The 18,525-nt window shown below is 52.0% G+C and overlaps 1 protein-coding gene across 1 annotated transcript; it reads left to right on the top strand.

Annotated features, from left to right (window-relative positions):
- Positions 1–7,938: 7,938 nt before the first annotated feature.
- On the top strand, positions 7,939–16,940 carry KIAA0040 (KIAA0040 ortholog). Its single transcript, XM_030953482.1, has 2 exons — positions 7,939–7,987; positions 13,577–16,940. The coding sequence occupies exon 2, from the start codon at positions 13,688–13,690 to the stop codon at positions 14,021–14,023; it is 336 nt and encodes a 111-aa protein (XP_030809342.1). The 5' UTR covers positions 7,939–7,987; positions 13,577–13,687; the 3' UTR covers positions 14,024–16,940.
- The last annotated feature ends 1,585 nt before the right edge of the window (positions 16,941–18,525 follow it).

The raw sequence follows: 18,525 nt of genomic DNA, 5'->3' as shown, positions 1-18,525 counted from the left end.
AACAACCCCAAAATCTTCAGTGAAAACCATTTGCCTGATTTATACAGCAATCTGTTCCCAACACGATGGAAACTCCACCAAAAAACAGATTGGAAGGCTGTTCCAGCAGAATATGCTCCCAGTGGGAAACAAAAAAAAAAAAAAAACCACCAAAAAACCCCCAGCACTGATTAGCAAAAATCTCTAGGATGAATATGAACTTCAGAAGACTTTTAAATTCTTCTCTTATTTCACATGAAGACTTTACCCAAACCTCTTTGTTTAATGTTTTCACATTTGACACGTAGCTAGACAGGATGAGAAAGCTTGAAAGAAGCTCTTCCTCCAGACCACTTCAATATTTTCTAAATTTGACTTTGTAGAGACAAAACAGGGGAGTTTTCTTGGTGACAACTTCTCTTTCTTGCTCGGATTTGTGACACAAAAAAGGAAGTTTGTGACAGAGGGGATGCCCCACCTTGGTCATGACCCTTAGTAAACCAAAAGCAAAGCGTGAAGCCTGATGGGTTTGACTGTCTAGAATAAATGAACTTTTTTTGTTCTGAATGTAGTTAGTGCCATGGAGGACCCTTCATGCAAGGCCTGTGCAGGGAGGAAGATGTGTTTGGGATGGGGAGGAAGGGTTACCTGTGCCGGTACTCATCATCCCAGTCTCACTGTGCTTGGCCAGGCCGTTGTCTGTCACACCACAGATTGCAGTTGAGACAGCCACAATACACAGAGTATCACTACAGAATTTTGGAAGGCTTCAAGCATCTCCCTTCTGGTTCTTTAGCTCAACCTTTTATCCCCCTCCTATTGATGCACTGCACCTGTGTGCCCTCTGTTCCCTTTGGTGGTTGGTCAGTGCCCCTGGGCACTCCATGGCTCATTGCTGTCACTGCTGCTCACCTGCTGCTCACAGCTGCAGCTAATTAGGGATAAGGCTCGGCTCAGCCCAGCCCCACTCCCAATTACCCCAAACTGTGTCCCTACAGCTGTCCAGGGTGTTTTATTTATGGTCTCTAAGAGAAAGGCAACACCTTCCACTGTGCACCCTCACTCAGCATGTCTTGGGCCAAGTGAGGTCCCCAGGGCCTCCATTTCCTGCAGACAACCTCCCAAAAAGTTCACCTGGAGGAAACACAGTCTTCCTACTGCAAAAACCAATAACAAGAGGCAGGTGTGTATCACTCAGAGGTTTGTACCTAGAGAAAGCAAGTAGCAGGTACATGGGGAGCTGCAGCATTCCTCAGGATCATAACCACCTCCCAAAATCACAGTCAAGGCCAACTCCATGTTTCAGATGGGATGAGAAGGGAGTGAGGGCTGGCAAAAGCCCTTTTCTAAACACACAAGTTTTGATTTAAGCCAGGGAAGTGTTTTGCCCCATCACACTAAACCCTGGGGAGCTCCTGCCCTATCACACATGCCCACCACCCTCATCGCTCTGGCCCCTCTGCCCTTGCACAGTTCAGAGCCATCACCATAATCCAGATGTGGTGGGATCTCATATTTCCAGCCACTCCAAGAACGTGCCTTCCCAGGCACGCCACACTCCTCTTCAGGCCCTTCCAGCCACCACAGCCCCCCCATGTGCACTTTACACAGAGATATTTCATCACAGCCCTCTTACCAAAGTCCCCTTTTTGCATGAGTGATGCTCAGGAACTTTGTTCCAACAGCAAACATCAAGAGGGTGTACAAAGGTCCTCAGCAAGGACCTTGGGCACCCATCCCAAACCCAGAGCTCAAGCAACACGTTTCCAACAACACATCCTGCAGCCTCAGCCCAAAAAAACACGAGGGAAATGTTGGCCCAGGAATGGCCACAGTGTGGCAGGAGGAGCTGCAATGGCTCCAGAGCAAGGCTGGAGCAGTTGATGAAAGGGCAGCTTTGTGCCATAGATTCAAAGCTGCTTTATCGCTTAGGAGATGTCATTTTTATAGCAGCATCTTCAACATTCTCAGATTTTAATTTCCCCTCATAAGATGGCATGTGTTCATCATCCCTTTTGATAACTCTCGTTCCCATCTTTATATTTTAACTCCTGAGGCTACAGGCTCTAATGTTTAGTTATGTAGAGTGTAAAAAAAATTCTAAATTATGTCTTTACATCAAATCTAAATGCAGGGATTTTAAATTTTATAATTTAAATTTTATTGATGTGTCCCCTCTCCCTGGGATGAGGAATGCTGTGAATTGCAGCCTTCAGGCTTATCCCCCTTCCCTGTGACATAGCCAGCAATTTTTCTGCTTGCAACTTGTTTCAACAAGCACAGAATCAATCCTAGAATGGGTTGGGAAAGACCTTGAAAGATGAGCTAGTTCCAACCCCAGCCATGGGCAGGGACAGCTTCCACTATCCCAGGTTGCTCCAAGCTGCATCCAACCTGGCCTTGGGCACTTCCAGGGATCCAGGAGCAGCCACAGCTTCTGTGGGCACCCTATGCCAGGGCCATACCATGCTCACAGGGAAGAACTTCTTCCAATATCCCTTCTAACCCTGCGCTCTGTCAGTGTGAACCCATCCTGTCCTTGTCCTTATAGCAGCACCTCTCTCCCTCCCCAGTATTTTTGGGCTGCTTTCTGCTGTCAGCAGGAACATCAAAGGATGCAGCAATCCTGCAGCAGGTTTCTCCCAGCAGCATGGTTGATCCTCCTGCTCCCAGCCAGGTTATCTCCCTGGCATTGCTCCTGCACAGGGACCAGGGCCAGGCGTGGCTGCTGACCAGCAGAGCAGAGCACACCAGGATGTGCTGGGGACACAAACAGCCTCTGTTCACCACAACAGGCCTTTGTCCCCGTGCTGTCCCTTGCAGTTGTCCATGTCATAACAAAGGAGGGGGTTGAAGGAAGTAACTCTGCAAATGGTCATGAGAAAAATCCTCCTTAAAAGCAAGAGAAGGGGTGGGATGAGGTAGGAAATCCTCCCTGTAAGAATTTCAGAAGGGGATGGAAACAGGCACTTGGGAGAGGAGCAGCAGAGGGGCTGGGGCTGGAGGAGCATCAGGGCAGTACTGACCACTCCTGGGGACCGTGTCTGTCCCTGCTCCTGGTCTCCTGTCCCTGGCTGCACCCAAGTCAGGCCAAAACCAGATGGCATCTCCCTGTTCACCCCTAGGATTGGTTCCCCAGTCACAACTGCCCCTCTGCTGCCTCTGCCCCCTGTCTGAAGGGAATTTACCCCTCAGAACACAGGAACCTGCTCTCCCTCGCAGAGGGGCAGAAAGAGGCAAAACACCCCCAGGAGGAAGGTCACGGTTGTTTTTTTCCCCTCCTTCACCCAGCACAATTTGCATTTCTCTCTCGGTTCCCTCCGGGAGGGTGGGTGAGTTCCCAACAGGCTGCCCTGCCCCAGCCCTGACACCCAGCTGCATCCTCCCCACGGAGCCCCCGGTGGCAAACAAGATGAGGAGCAGGAAGACTTTGAAGTGTGAAGAGCAAAGGTCAGACAGTCCCACCCCCGGGCAGGAGCTAAGCCCCGAGGGCAGCACAGAACATTCCAATGGCTCCAATACCACCAGCCAAAATCCTCATGTGATCCTGAGCCAAGGGACGTCGGCTCGCCCCAGATCTTCAGGAACAGCTTCCCCCATGGGAGTGGCTTATGGAGGGGAACAAATAATGAAAATAATCAAAATACTACCACTAATTTGGCATCTGCGTATCATTAAAAAGCAGGATTAGCTCTCCCTGCCTGCCTCAGCTAGGCTCTGGGGAAAACCAGCACTAAGGGATTGCTCCTCTTCAGCACAGCCAAAAGAATGACTGTGACAGAGGGGATGGCCTGCACAACCGGTTTTTCACCTAAAAATCCACCTTGGCAGATCAGATCTAGCACCCATCCAGCATGGGAAACCCCTGGGGGTGGCTGGAGGAGGCACAAGTCACTGCTTCCTACAACTGGGGGCACTGCTGCTCCTCGGGGGAACCAGACTGTGCCCAAGCATCGCTCGCCTCTCTGCCTTTGGTTCACACCTTCCACAAATCCAGCCCTTGGATGCTGCTGCTGAGCCCATTTCCATGCTCAGGGGAGGAAGGAGCATCCCCATTCATCAACAGGTTTTCCTTCCCTGGCTTTCCCAGAACTGATCCTCGAGTGCTTCCAGAGGGGAAGGCAGCAGCACGTCACGCTGCCGGGACTCGCCCAGCCCGGCGCTTTCCCCACCTCCCAGCATGTCTCCTCTCCCCCCTGCCTGCCACCAGTGCTGCCTTGTAGGATTTCCTCAGGAAGGAGTTCCTGAGGGCTCACACACACAAAACAATCAGCTCTAAACAGCCCAAACACTGAGCTGTGCCCCGAGCAGACACATACCACCCTCCTCCTCACCTGCACACAGGTCCTTTATACCACAGCTTTCTCAACAAGCATCCAGCAGAGTTTGAGGAGACTGAGGACCCCAGGCCCCTCAATCCCCCCCTCAGCATTCCCCTTGTCCAAGCACCAGGGAGGGATGATCCTGCAAACCCCACTTTGGCAAGCCAAGCTGCAAAACCTCCCATGTGATGGGTGGGCATGAGGCACCCCCAAAACCTCACCAGCTTTGGGGCATTTCCCCCAAGAGCAGCATTTGCCCCAGTCCCTGCCTACGTGGGACTTAGCCCCAACACTTAAGGGCAGCACCAAACCAGCCCCAGGTGGGACTGGGACAGCTGAGCCCAACCTACCCTCAGAGCTCCCCCTTCCTGGAGGGGACAGAGCCCAGCTGGTACAAAGGAGGGAGAGGAGGGGATGAAGCAGCTTCTCCCTAAACACCAGTTTTGTGTTTGTTCTCCACTTGTGCGTCAAGAGTCACCATCCCATCCCACCCCTCCTCCTGATTTTCCTCCAAAGCCAGAAAATCCATTGCTGCAGCTAAATACCAAGAGCTGCTATTTTTATCCAGCCCACGACCAGGGCGTGCGTTATTTTTGGTGTTGAAACTGCAGGCTTTTTTTTGTGGGAGGGGGAGAGGGAGGGGAAAAGGCAGAAGCATGGGGGAAAAATGAGAGGAATGTTTCTCTGGGAGCAGAGTTTTCCATTGCTTACTTTAAGCCAGACTAGTGTCTGCAAATAGAAATCACCAGCAGAGAGCAGAGGAAGTGGCTGGGAAAGAAAGGTGTGATCACGTCTGCAGTCACTCTACCACTCCCACCGTGCTGAGAAAACCCCAAACAAACTGACCCTGGGTACCAGCTGGGGGTTATCAAGGAGTAAAGCTCACAGCTGTGTAGCAGGGCAAACTGGTGACAAAATTAGATTAATCCAATGAAATAAGGGGGAGGCAAGAGAGTGTTTCTATTTTCAGTGTGAAATCAGTAGTGTTTTCAAAATCAAATTAGGGGTTGAGGGGGGTCTCAGGAGGAAATTGAAGTTGTCAGGGTGCTTTTGGCATGGGAAAGGCTTTGATACAGCATGGAAATAAAGATTTTGGGAAGGATGGATGGCAAACAGGAGTTGGAGGTGGGATTTGATTTCCAGCTGGTGTGAGACCTGGGCTCAAACTGACATCCCATGAGGTGACAGGAGCTTGCCTGGCATGGGCTCACTCAGTTCCTGTGCTTGAGGGGCACCAGCAGGCAGGGAGACAATCTGAAGCTGCAGTGATTCATCAGCAGCTGAGTCACGGCTTCCTCTCGCCCATTAAAGTTTCTGAGAAACAAAGCACGATTCCTTGGATCCCAGATCTGCTATGTGCCAAACAAAACAAGGAGGTGGCAGGTTCAAAATCCCTGCAAATGTACCTTTTTTTATGCTACAAGGGAAGGAGCCTTGGCACACTTTGCTGCAGGAGAAACCCACAGGGTCAAGCATCACATGCTGTTTAGATTAATTCCAAACATCTCCTATGGACCACTGTGGAGTTTGAGTTGGAGGTGGAAGGGACCTTTACAGGCCAGCTATGGGGAGGAGGATGCTGGCTTAGAGCAGTGGACTGATTATATTTGTATATTCTTGCATTAATTCTCAGTTTGTTAAAGTCTATCTGGAGCTTCCCAGCTCACTTTAATGGCATCAAGAGGTAGCAGCATTCCAAGACATCAGCACTAGCAGTGCCCACCCCCTCTGCCACATCACCACAGCACTCCTGCCTGAACCAAGAGGCTGCCAAGGCACTGTGGTCAGGGGGGCCCCTGAAAATCCAGGGAAGGTGCAAGGCCAGCAGCCCCTCCCTTGTCAAGGCCTCTGCCAAATTAAATTAGTGATAGGGAAGTGTGGAGCCCCAGTGAGGCTGTTTGCCCAGGGAATGAAGCAAATATGCCAGGTGCCAGGGACAGGCTGAGCTTTCACATTCCCAGGCCCAGGGACAGGCACCCTAGAGCCCAATGCTTTCAGATATGCTCACCCTCAGAGAGCTCTGATAATAAATGTTTTCAGTCAATCCTATTAGAGGGGGTTCAAAGGTGGCACTGTGCTATCTGGTGCTGTAGAGTGCTCAGGTACCCCTCAGGTGACTGTCAGCAGCCAGGTGGCTTCTGTGTGCTCTAGGAATGGTGTTTTCATAGGGGGATTTGGCACCACAAAAGAGGGAATGGCTGCAGCTCAGTGAGGAGGGAGAGCTGGGATAGGGTCAGGGAACAAGGGAGAAATAGGATGGGGTGAGCTGGGACATGGAGAGATGGGATGGAATAAGTCAGGATAGGGTGAACTGAGATATGAGAAACTGGGATGCAGTAAGCCACATGATGCAAAGGCCGGGAATCTTCATCCTCCACCATAAAACCAAGGGAAAAGTTCCTGGCATTAAGCAGCAAATCTTTAGGGAAAAATTCCTTGGTGCTTCCCACAGGACATAAACACCTTCCCCAAGGCAATGAGGAGGCACTTAGCACAAGCTGTAGCCTACAATGTGTGTATCTGAGGACCTCTCACCTCTCCAACTCCAGCACTATGGTGAAGGCAGCAGGAGGGCAGCAGAGGCTGGCAGCCAGCTTTCCTCCAACCCTTCACTCTCTTCTCTACCCCTCTTCCCTCCTATTCCCAGAACTGCATTGCTGCCAAGTCACAGCACTGGGAACATGAGGCTGTTTTCCAGGAGCCTGGAAGGGTCAGATAGCCCTGGCTAGCCCAGCTCCACAAGTCAGCACCAAGGCTGAAGCGGTAAAGCCAAGCCACTGTCTCTGGAGCATGAAGGAGGGCAAGGAGGGCAAATGTGGGGATTTTGCAATGCAAAAGGACTCAGTCCAACCAGAAAAATTCCAGCAGAACATTTTTCTAGTTGCAGCTTGCCCAGCTGTCAGCATCACGACACTGTGTGGAAGCTGTAGAGCCCTGGACTGGAAAGCAGCCGGGCTTCAGCAATTTCTGGGTATCACTGCCATGGTGTTAAAAAAGAAATAGGTGGGAGAGAAAGTAGCAAGTGAAGGGTGTGGGTGGCAATCCCAACGGAACTGGGATCACAGTTTGAAAACATTGAATCACAGAATCATTTAAGTCAAAAAAGCCCTCTCAGGTCATCAAGTCCAACCCTTAACCCAGCAATGCCAAGGCCACCACTAAACCCTGCACAGCTAGGAGCGCTGTCCCCTCTCCAGGGACGGAGGGTGGGTGTGATGGAGGGCAGGAGCGACAGGACGCAGGGTGGTGCTGATGGCGTGCTGGGTGCAGGTGAGAGGCAGCAGGCTGGCAGTGTGAGGGGGTCCAGGGTGCTACTCCTGCTTTTGGGGAGCTGGAGCTCTACCCTGCCCTCCCACCACAGCAGCAGCATCACCGCCCCGAAGCCCTCCCTGCTATCTCCCAAAAACCCTTCTGGGAAAACCTGGCCTGCACCAAAGCGGGGCGAGCCACACACTCGGTTCCCGGGGCTGGTTTATGCCCCGTGGCCGCCTCTCTCCCAGCCTAAACCCCTCAGTGTGTGTGTGCGTCCCTCAGTTTGGGTTCGGCCGAGGGCGGGGGAGCCCAGGTGGGCCGGGCGGGCCGGGGGCCGGGCCGGGGGCGGAGGCGGGCGGGCGGGCCCGGCCCATTGCCCGGAGCCGCCTCACGCCGGCCGGGACGAGCGGGCGGGACGGGGCTGCGGCGCTGAGGTAGGTCGGGGGTCCGGGGAGTACCCGGGAGGGCGATCCCGGGACTGGGCTTTGTCCTGGGTGCTGTGTTACTCAAATCCAGGGCTTTTCTCGCTTTTTAGTTGTTTTTAAGGCCACATCATCTGCTTCGCGCAGCCCGGGGGAGGGGGTGAGAACGGGGGCTGGGGAAGGAGCGATGAGCAGCAAGCAGCTCTCCGGGACGTGTGTCCGGGACAGCCCGTCTGGCACCGGGCTTTTGGGGCTGCAACCAAAACCACTGTGGCTTTGAACAGCACAGGATCCTAGAGCGGTTTGACTGGAAGGAACTTTAAGGACACCTCGTTCCAACCCCTGCCATGGGCAGGGACACCCTCCACTAGACCAGGCTGCTCCAAGCCCCGTCCAGCCTGACCCTGAACGCTCCCAGGGATGGGGCAGCCACTGTTTCTCCGGCAGCCCCCTGAGCCTCCTGTAAGCAAAGCCACAAGTGATGGAGCTCAGGGAGGGCCATGGCTGGGGGCTCTGCCCGCCCGGACAGGGCAGCACTGCCCGGTTCGTAGTTTGGAGGAGCCCAGGACGGCTCCGAGGAGCTCCCAGTGCATCCAGGGATGACACCTAAACTCAGAACTGATCTTTTGGCCGCAGACTCGGTGATCCGGGGGCCGACGGCAGCCGCACTTGTGCAGACGGCGATGACGAGTGGGCTCAGGCAGCAGCTTGCAAAATAGTTTCACTTTAACCCTGTTATCCAACGTCTGTATCAGTAGTTTTCCAAATCACTCCCTTTAGGGAATGAAAGCATTTACGCGTGGCTTCTGGTAGGAAGGTTTGATGGTGGTGGGAATGAGATGAAGCTTCAGCTTGTCGTGTTTGCTGGGTGGTGGCTTTTGGTGTTTGTCTTTCACGTTTGAGAAAGGTCTCTGTAGCCTGCTGCGAGTTCTGCGAGACCGGCGGCAAAACCCTTCTTAGTCACCATTTCCGAAACAGCAACGTGCAATCCCTGCTAAGGAAACTGCTCACCCTCGGTGTCAGGTTTCATCCAGTTTTCCTTTAAGTCTGCAGGTGCAAGCAGGGAAAATAGGTGCCACTGTGTGACAGCATAGCTGTGTCCCTGCTGGGTGCATCAGGGAGCTCAGAGGCTGTAACAAAAATTAGCCTCTCCCTGCCTGAACCACAGCTGTCACTGCAATGGAAAATTGGTATAAAGCTGACATAAAGCCAGTAACAGACGGAAATGGTTGTTTAATAATGTGATTCCTGCTTTGCACTCCTTAGCATCAACTGCACGAAGTGTGCTTTCGTCTGCGTGAAGGAAATGGGGGTGGCTGTAGGTCAGTTGATTTCATGTCACCGCCACAAGTCCTGAGTTGCAGCTGGTCACAGAGAGCACAGGAGTGTTGAAATAATCCAGAAATACTTGGGGCACGCCCCACAGGTCAGTTACCCCCAGAGCTGCTGCTGCTCTCACTGTGGATGCAGGGAGCTCCTTAGAGCAGCCACACTCCTGCCTGAGTCAGGCAGCATCTCAGCTGAGAGGAGCAGGTTGAGCTTTGTTAGGTTGGAGGAAACTTCATGAAGACTTAAGAGCCTGTTGAGGGTTGGGCCTAAAGAACTTAACTGGCAAAATGACCTCCAGTTCTGTCCCCTCTGCCACGGTGACACAGCATAGCAGTTCCAGTAAACTGCGGCTTTTCTGCAAACTCTACCTCCATCCCCAGTCGCTGTGGTTGCTCTGCAGCACACAGGATGTGGACAAGCCAGCATTGCCAAGGCAACCCCCTCTGTTTTGGTTTCTCCATGCACAGGCTGGCAGCCTTTACCCCTCCAGCTCAGCCAGGCAAGCCCTGCACGCCGAGGGTTTGTGGTGCCATCGCAAGCCGTCCCTCAAAAGGACCTTGTTTTCCACCCACAGCCTCCCATAACTGCAGAGGAGTGGCAGATGCTCCCCACCCTTGCAAACCAGCTCTTTCGAAGCCAGTGTGGATTAAAGAACCTCATGCTGGATGTGCAATGTTGATTAAAACTTACACAAGTGGCACGAAGCCCTGTCGTGCAGAGCTGCCATCAGCTGGAGCCATCCATCCCTGGCCACAGGAGTTCCCAGGCCAGTTTCCATGTCAGCTTTCCTCTGGCTCTGCCAGCACCAAAAACAAAGAGCTCATTTAGCAGGATGCTTCACAGCCCTCTCTGGGACACAGCCCTGTCTCCCAGTACCTCCCTGGCCCTCTATTTTGGTCCCTAATCTTGACCCAAAAAATTCAGCTGGCCTCCCAATGGCAGCTCCACATGCTTGCAGCAAGCAGTTCACACCCATCCTGGACCACAGCGTGTTCATCTCTAAGGGGAGATGTCACACCAAATTGAGCAGCAGCATGGATATTCCTAAATGCAGCTTCTCATGGTGCACTCAGGTTTTCAGCTGGCAATGGGTGGCCTTGGGTAACCCCTCTGCCCTTGGCGTTGCTGCCTCCAAACACATCAGTTTTTCTCCTTTCCCCTCCCCCCTCCATTTTTTTTTAATATGAAACTGAAGAATCCCATTATTTAGCACACAGACATCCCTTCATCTACAAAACAAAAAGCAATGCACACACCAGAAAGAAAAGGCATTTGAAAACCAGCTGCATGGCCAGGCTGGAAGATGGCCCTGGGATTTGGGTGCTGCTTGGTCAGGGCAGGGGCAGGTACCTCCACCTTCCCCTCCCAAGGGATGCACATTCAGCTTGCCCAGGGTGGCCACAAGTCCCCAGTGACACGAGCTGGGCACTCCCCAGTGACAATCAGCCAGGGCCTCTGAAGTGCATTCAGCTCCACTTTAAAGTGGAAACATATCAAAGGGCTTTGCTTTTTTTTTTTTTTAATCTCCCCGTTCTTTTTTCCTCTGTAAACAATTAATTACAAGTTTAAAAGGAAGTTCCAGCCCTTCTTCCCTACCCAGAAGTTTAGAGGCAATAAATATAAAGCAGTTCAGTGCAGGAATAAAACTGTACATCCTGTTTTGTCTGAAATTAAGGCAGTTGTTGTTTGGAGATTGTATGGGTTTTTCACTTCTTTTTTGGAGTCCAGTGTATCATAGGCATCCTGTATTCCTGCTTGGATAATGAGCTGTCAGGATACTTAGGGATAATTAGCAAATCTGCATCACATGGATGATTACACTGAAGAAAAGCTGCTGTTTATTTATGTTGCAGTGTAACCTTTACTACAGCTGCCCCAAAAAAAAAGACCTAGGTGAAGATGAAGGTCAGGACAGGGAGCAGGTTTTAAGAATGGCTCTCACTTATCTCCCCTGTGAGCAAAAGCAGATCTGGGATGCTCCCAGTTGGCTCCAGGCAGGGGGTAGGCAGAGGTTGTATGAGATTTGAGGCTCTGAGTGGCAGCCTGTGATTTCTCAGGTGGGGATATTGATGATATTTCTGTCCTCTGTTGAATAGTGAAATGAGGGAATGTGAGGAACAGCCAGTTTTGATGCAACAGACTGGACCAAAATCCAGTAATAATAATAATAGTAGTAATAACAATAATCATAATAAACTTCTTCCAGCCACAGCCAAAACCACCTCCCAGAGCACTGCATTTCATTTGGTAAATCTCAAATGAGAATTTTTTAGAAAGGCACCCAAAGAAATTCATGTTCAAAAGAGAAACCACCAGCTAATTGGGGTCAGCTCAGCTGTGTGCTCATGCAAATCAAAACAATAAATCCACAGTGGTCAGTCTGTTTCTGAGGGACATGGATAAACCCTTTATTTTTAACAGAATCTGAGCACTTGTGGAATCCCAAATTGAGAGCTTGGCATCTATGCTGAGGGATTCAGCTTTTGAGGTCCTGACAGCCAGGTCTGAAAGCCAGCAGCCAGGAGACACCAGTGAAACCAGTACAGTTCTGTAGGTGCCAGGACAGCATTTGGGAAGGCAGGTTTTCTCTTGGGAGCTGCTTTTTGGGGGTTGCCCAGGAATTCCTGCCCAAGCAGCATCACAAGAGCTGTGGTTAGGGCTGGGTGGGACCTGTGGCTTTTTGGGGTGAGGCTGGTGGCTTGGTTCTTTCTTTAGGAGTGGGGTGGAATGGCACAGCGAGGCAAAAGGAAGCACAGTGGTGCTAGCTGGAGAATCCTAAAACTCTCCCTACAAGAGAGCATCCCTTAGCAGGTGCCAAACAAGGAATAAATGAGATGCAAAGCAAGGAAGGGCAGTGCTGCAGACAAGGAGGATTCAGCCAAAACCAGCCTGGGTCCCTTTCCTGTCCCTCCCTCAAAGTCCCCGAGGTCTGTGAGAGCTGCCAGAAGAAAAGATAAAGAGTTACAGGGGACAGCTGGAGCAACCCCCCTAGGACACCTTTGATGTTCAGGCTGTACCTCTCAAATTTTTTTGTTTTCCTTTTACTGTGCCTCAGTTTCCCCTCCTGGGCACGTGGGGATTTAAGCATTCCCTCAAGAGGCTGCAGGGTTTGAATCCCAAAGGCTGGCAAAGACACTGCTGTGAAATGCTGAGCAAGGGTGAAATAGGGTGTTGGAGCCTGATACTGCCCCTGCCAGCTCTTCATCTGTACAATCTCCAACTTAGTGACCCCTGTGTTGAACCAGAACTGCAAACTTGCAGCACAAAGGCTCCTGCTCTACTCAGATGCTTTGCCTGGCCACAGGGGGGGAAGAAAGATGTGAGCAGAGGCAGCCCCTACAGGAGGGCTTCTCTCAGAGCCCTGGCACTCAGCAGCACCTCTCCCTCCCTGAGGGAAGAGGAAAACCTTACGTCAAGCCACAGAAATGCTTCTCAGCCCTACCCAAACCCTTGGAGCAATTCCCAGGTGAGGCACAGCAGCAGCAACTCCTCCACCCCAGCCAACCCTTATCCTTCCCTGCTGCTGCCTTTGTGGCCAGCCCTGGGTACCTGGAGCTGTGGGTGCAGGGCTGCTCACTGGGCTCTACCAACTGTGAGTCTCACTGACCACAGTCCCCATCCAAAATACAGGGGGTTCAGCCACAGCCCCCACCCCAAACCTGCTGGCAGTGCCCAGAGTGCCAGGGCAGCAGGAACAGACCCTGTCTCTGTACTGCCCATCCCATACCATGGGCACTGAGGAACAGCCTGGCCAAAGGTACCCTATCCCAGGATTGGGAATAAGGAGGACCTGTGACATGTGCAGTCCTGGCTCTTGTGGCAGCACTGTGTCTCCACAATGGTCACTTGCCTGTACATCAGGCAAGTCCTTTCCTAGAGAGGAAAGCTTCTCCTGCAGACAATATTTCATCTGCTGTGGAACAAGCCCTGCAAAGGGCTAATAAGAGCTCTGTGCTGTGATTGCTCAGCCAGGACTGGTGTGTGAATCCAAAGGGGCAGGATTTGTGCTTGGCTAAATTCCTAGGCAAGTAGGGATGCCCAAAGCCCTCCTCACCGATCCCCAGAATCAAGAACAAACCTCAGGAGATAGGAGGCTGTGTTTCTCAGATGAAGACACCCAAAGGGACATAGCAGGCAACATAGTCCATCCCCCATGGCTCCAGGTCCCCCCAAGGCAGGAGACACCTCACCCTACTGAGGCTTCTGGCAGCTCCATGGAGAAAACTGCTGAGGGAGCAGGCACCTGATCCATGTGATTTCTTGTCTCTGCAGGCACCAGCCAAGGAGTCCTGTGGACCCACTAGTTGCTTACAGGAGCTGAGCATATCTCAAGGTGCCTTTCAAGCAGAGGGAGCAGCACAGGCAGCCTGCTCAGGAGCTGACATGCAGCAGAAGATCAGCTCTTTCTTTAATTCCATCTTGGAGCTCATCCGTACCAAGCATGAGGAAGGCATCTTCAACACCGTCTGCCTGGCCGTGCTCTTGGGTCTGCCCTTTGTTGTCCTCCTTGCCTTCATTTTCATCTGCTGCCACTGCTGCTGCTGCAGAAGGAGGGGAGAAAGCACAGGGAAAGGTGGCCCCAGCAGCAATGGGCAGCTGCATGCTGAGAGGAACAAGAAGAAAAAGAAGAAGAAGAAGAAGCAGGATGAAGAGGACCTGTGGATCTCAGCTCAGCCCAAGCTGCTCTTGCTGGACAAGAGACCCTCCTTGCCCATCTAGCAGACAGGAGGGTGTTCAGGTCCTCTCCTCTGAGATGCCATCATTCCTTTCACCTGTGCACCAGGAGGGGCAAGGAGATACCAAAGCTGCTGCCACTTTATGGTGACTTTTGACAGAGGCTGACCCCAGCATGCTGAAGGGCCAACAGGGAACAAGGCACAGGCTGTGCAAGCCTCTTCTCCCCCACCATGACAGCATGCCCCAGGGCACAGACCCCTGCAAAGGACAGGTGAGCACACAAGGGTGACCTGCCACCAATGTCCCTCCTGCCACAAGCACAGTGCACACCCGTGGGGCTGGCACACAGTGAAGGGTGTGCCAGGCTCTCCCTCTGCACTCAGCTGCCAGCACACACACAGGGGTGCACAGGACAATGCTCACCCACAGACCAAGGCACCTGCACACTCCCCTGCACTACACAGGCTGCTGTGAGTGAAGCAGGCACAGCCACACCTCCTTTGCTTGCCCTGCCATGGAGGTGGCACAGCTTCACTGTCCAGGCTCCGTCCAAGCCCAGCTTGCTTTACAGACACAAAGCTGAGTTACCCCACAGCCCAAAGATGTGCCATCTACCAGGCCACCAAAGCAAAGTCTCCTGTGAGCACCTGAAGCTAGATGCCCTCAGCACAACCTTAGAGACCTCAGACACCATGCTAAGGCAGCACAGCAGAAGGCTGCCTTGCCACCTAGGCTAGAGGCAGGCAGGAGAGAGGAGGCTGCCACACCAGCCCTTTTGCACCAGCACTTAAGAAAACACCTTCCTTGAAAGACTCTTTTGTACAAACTTGCCATTAAAGAGCTCACCATGCTACTGCAAGAGCAGAAACACAACCTGAGGCTGTGTAAAAGCTTTGCTACGGGCATTAGAGTTATTTATTGAATGACTACTAAAGAAGAGCAGGACCAAAGGCCCCTCTGGAGCAGGGCCAGGGACATGGAAGCAGTATTGAAGCAGCAGACATGGTTTCCTGGCACACTCAGCCATCGCCTCTTCCTGCAGCCCTTGTGCCATGTGTCAGGTACCCACGAGCAGGTACTGCCCCAGCTGATGCCAGCTCTGTGTGCTGCACTGGACATTTCTGGATGGCTGTCAGGCTGACCAGCTCTGGGATTTTGAATGTGCTGTAGAAGCAAAGTGAATTCCATGTGCACAGTCATCCCTTACACAGGGATACATTATACAGCCAGACTCTGCACTTCTCTCCATGCTCATGTTCTGGAAAGATGGTTCAGCTGGGCACAGCAGCTAACAGGACCACACACAGCTCTCATCCCTGCTCTGCTTCCCACCTGCCCCACCCGGGCTTGAGTTCCCATCTTATGTCCCTTGAGCTGGGAGTCTCCTGTGCTCCCCAATCTGCCCCATCAGGCTCTGTCTCCAACATCTCTTTTTCCATTGAGGGATGCATATGTGTGATCAGAAGCCTCATCACATCTGGGTTTTGCCCTGTCTGTACACTGGATGTCTTCCTTCCATTTTCTTGCAGTTCTTAAGCTGCTGGAGCAGCCCAGAGCTGCCAGCCAGAGCCAGGCATCTGGGGGGGAAGCCTGGACAGAGCTGCTGGGCACAGCTGCTTCCAGCCCAGGCAAGGGTGATGCCACCCTTCCCCTCACTTGGAGGACAAAGCCACCAGCTGGAAGCAGCTGTTTGTGCCACCCTGTCCCAGCACAGCCTGTTCTGTCCAATGCAGGCAGGGCTGTGATGGTCACATCATGTCACAGGGTTTGGCTGCATGTCACAGGGGTTTGTGCTGGGAACAGCCATGAGGCTGGGCTCCTCCTCACACAGCCCTTTAAATGGACCCCATATGTGCCTTATTTTCCAGTTTGCTTTGTCACCATTGAAATTAGTGACTCCCTTCTGCTCCAAAACAGGAAGCAACATATAATGGTATAAAAATTAGGATTTGCCACATGTCATGCTAGGAAATGGAGAAATAGCTCTGATCTCTGTCCTAAGCTCCCAGTCTAGCCAAGATCCTGGAGAACTAGCACTGCATTTGTATTATTCCTTCTTCCTTCCCTCCTTTCCCCATCCAAGTGCTTTTCTCAGCCCTCCTGCCTCCACACTCACCAGGTGGCCAGAGGAGCCCATGCAGGTGCTGTGATCCAGAGGCAGGAGCAGCCCTGGAGGCAGGGTGGTGCTGCCTGGAGGAATCAAAAAAAAAATAAAATTAAAGGGAAACGCGGTGGGAGGCCAGAGGCTCAGCCAAACAAGCAGGGGCATGGAGACAGTGAGCACTGTCAGAGTACAGCCTACCTGGTGTGGAGGCTTTGCAGGGCTTCCTGCAGGAAGGCTTTTCTCCAGAGAGCAGAGCAAGTAACTCTTCAGGTGAGGGCAACCAATTCCTGCAAGAACTAGAGAACTGCCAGGAAAATGTGAGCTTTAGATCACACACATCTACAGATCCAGGCTTTGGGCAGTTCAGAGCTAGGTCTGAATTTCAAGGGCTCCCCAAAATCATCATTCAAACCACCCCTGGGCTGGGCAGGGAGGGACCAGGATACAACCCTGCCCTGATCCATCCAACCAGTGGATGGTCTGAGCCTCCACACTCCCTAAAGCACAGAGCTGGCTTCCTTGGTGTCTGCTGTTTGGGCCAAGCCACACACTGAATTGGCTCCTTCTGGAGGAAAAAGCAAAAGAGCAGCAAAGCCTGAGGTGCACGGGAACTGTTATCCACCAGCTGGAACCCTGCAGGACCCACATTACCAAGGGGGCAGAGATGCACAGTACAGAAAATCCACTCACTGCACGGCCCCTGCTCTCCAGACACCCCAGCCCTGCCTCCCACAGCTGCATTTCAGTATCAACCTTCCATTTTCCTGAACAAGTCCATGCAACAGGGAACAACAAGAAAACAAATCTTGTGCATTTTTTTTTTAAACCAAAAATAAATTACTCTTAAACTGCAAACAAACACTGTATTTCGATCTCTGGGTCATGCGTTTATTTTTCTGGGGAAATCTTTCTTCAACCTATGTCCTGGCCCTAGATAAGACACAGGGAGAGCTCAGAGCAGAGGCTGTGCACTCTCTGCCTGCAGCCAGCTGTGCAGCTTAGAGATTTTTTTTTTAAAGAAACAGCTTAACTTGATTAAGTTAATGGCCTTGCTTTGTTAATGAGCACAGCCAAGCTGCTCTACCCAAGGGCAAGAAGTAGTGGGAAGAACAAAAGGTCTGTGCTGTGGGAGGTGGGCTGCAGGTTTGTTTTTTCTTACAGAGGATCAGCAGCACAGAACTAGTTAACTCCAGTTGGTTTTGATCAGACAAGTATTTCATGGTGTCTGCAGCCTGCTGGGCAGAGCCTTTCCAAATCCTACACCACAGAGCTCTGCCTCCATGATAAAAATAAAATAAAAAATAAAAACCTGCTGCTCATCCGGGTGAGGCACCAAGCTGCCCCTTGCCCACAAAGCTGAGGCTCTGGAAGAGGCTGGGGAAAAAGGAGTGCAGGAGCACAGATGAGCAGCTAGAAATGGCAGAGACTCACTTCCTAGAGTAAAAAGGAGCTTCTTGCTTCTCTCCAGATGTTAGACACTGGATTTGGGGCAAGGTGTTGTTGGGTAGCCTGGGCTGCAAGGAGAAAGGATAGTTCCAGGGTCCTAGGTTAGAGATATGCAGTGGCTGAGGTGAAGTTTAGCATCCTGGAGCAGTCTAAAGATTAAAGGGAAGCAAAAATGCCCATTAAATCCCTCTGTGGTGGAAGAATTGGATCCTCGCTGACCATTCCACTATTTATTCAGCCAACAAAGCACAGAGCAGTGACCAAAAGTAACTGCACGGCTTTCCAAGAAAGTGTGTCCAGTGCAGGAAGACACTTCAGGCTTCTCTCAAATCACACCACCACAGAAACACAGTATCTGTGGGAAGAGGCATCCTCTCCCTCCTCCTCCTGGGTGAATACAGCAACATTTCTCTGGGGTCTCAGAAACAGCAGCTATATCACAACAGGTGGGTGCTGGCTGGTAGAACCCAGCTACAGGACAATCCTCATCAACACAGCAATGCCAAAGCAGTGAGGATCCTTCTGGGATTCAAATTCTGCCAGTATATAAACTTTTAGGTGATCTCAGAGAGAGGCAGAGGTTTTAAGAATGTGTTTGCCCTCCAACATCACTGTTACAGGGCCACATATTACAGAAAAACAAGGGAAGTAAAGGGATATGACACTTTTTATGGCACTAGCCCAACCATCCTGAGCCTCAAAACCAGAACAGCCAGTCCCTCAAGGCAAACAAACTGCATTATCTGAGCAGTCCCAGCCTCCCGGGCTGTAGCACAGGCTCTGGTTAACCCCAAAAAGGTCCTTTCCCTCCAGCAGAGGCCAGCTGGATACCGGGAAGCCTCTCCTGCCTGAAGAGACGATGCCATCCTGTGGCCGTTCGGGAATAGTGACTTTCTGCAGCGCTTTTCCAGCAGCTCTCACTTTGCCCTTCCTGGTGAGAGAGGAGCATTAGGAGTGCCAGACAGACCCTCCTCAGAAACAGCAAATAAGGTGC

The sequence above is a fragment of the Camarhynchus parvulus genome, chromosome 8 (assembly GCF_901933205.1).
Source record: "Camarhynchus parvulus chromosome 8, STF_HiC, whole genome shotgun sequence".
In the NCBI taxonomy this organism is placed as follows: domain Eukaryota; kingdom Metazoa; phylum Chordata; class Aves; order Passeriformes; family Thraupidae; genus Camarhynchus; species Camarhynchus parvulus.
This window is presented reverse-complemented; position numbering and strand designations above follow the sequence as displayed.

Bases quoted from the DNA above. Each gene is read 5' to 3' on its own strand.
- KIAA0040 (XM_030953482.1), top strand. From the start codon at position 13,688: ATGCAGCAGAAGATCAGCTCTTTCTTTAATTCCATCTTGGAGCTCATC.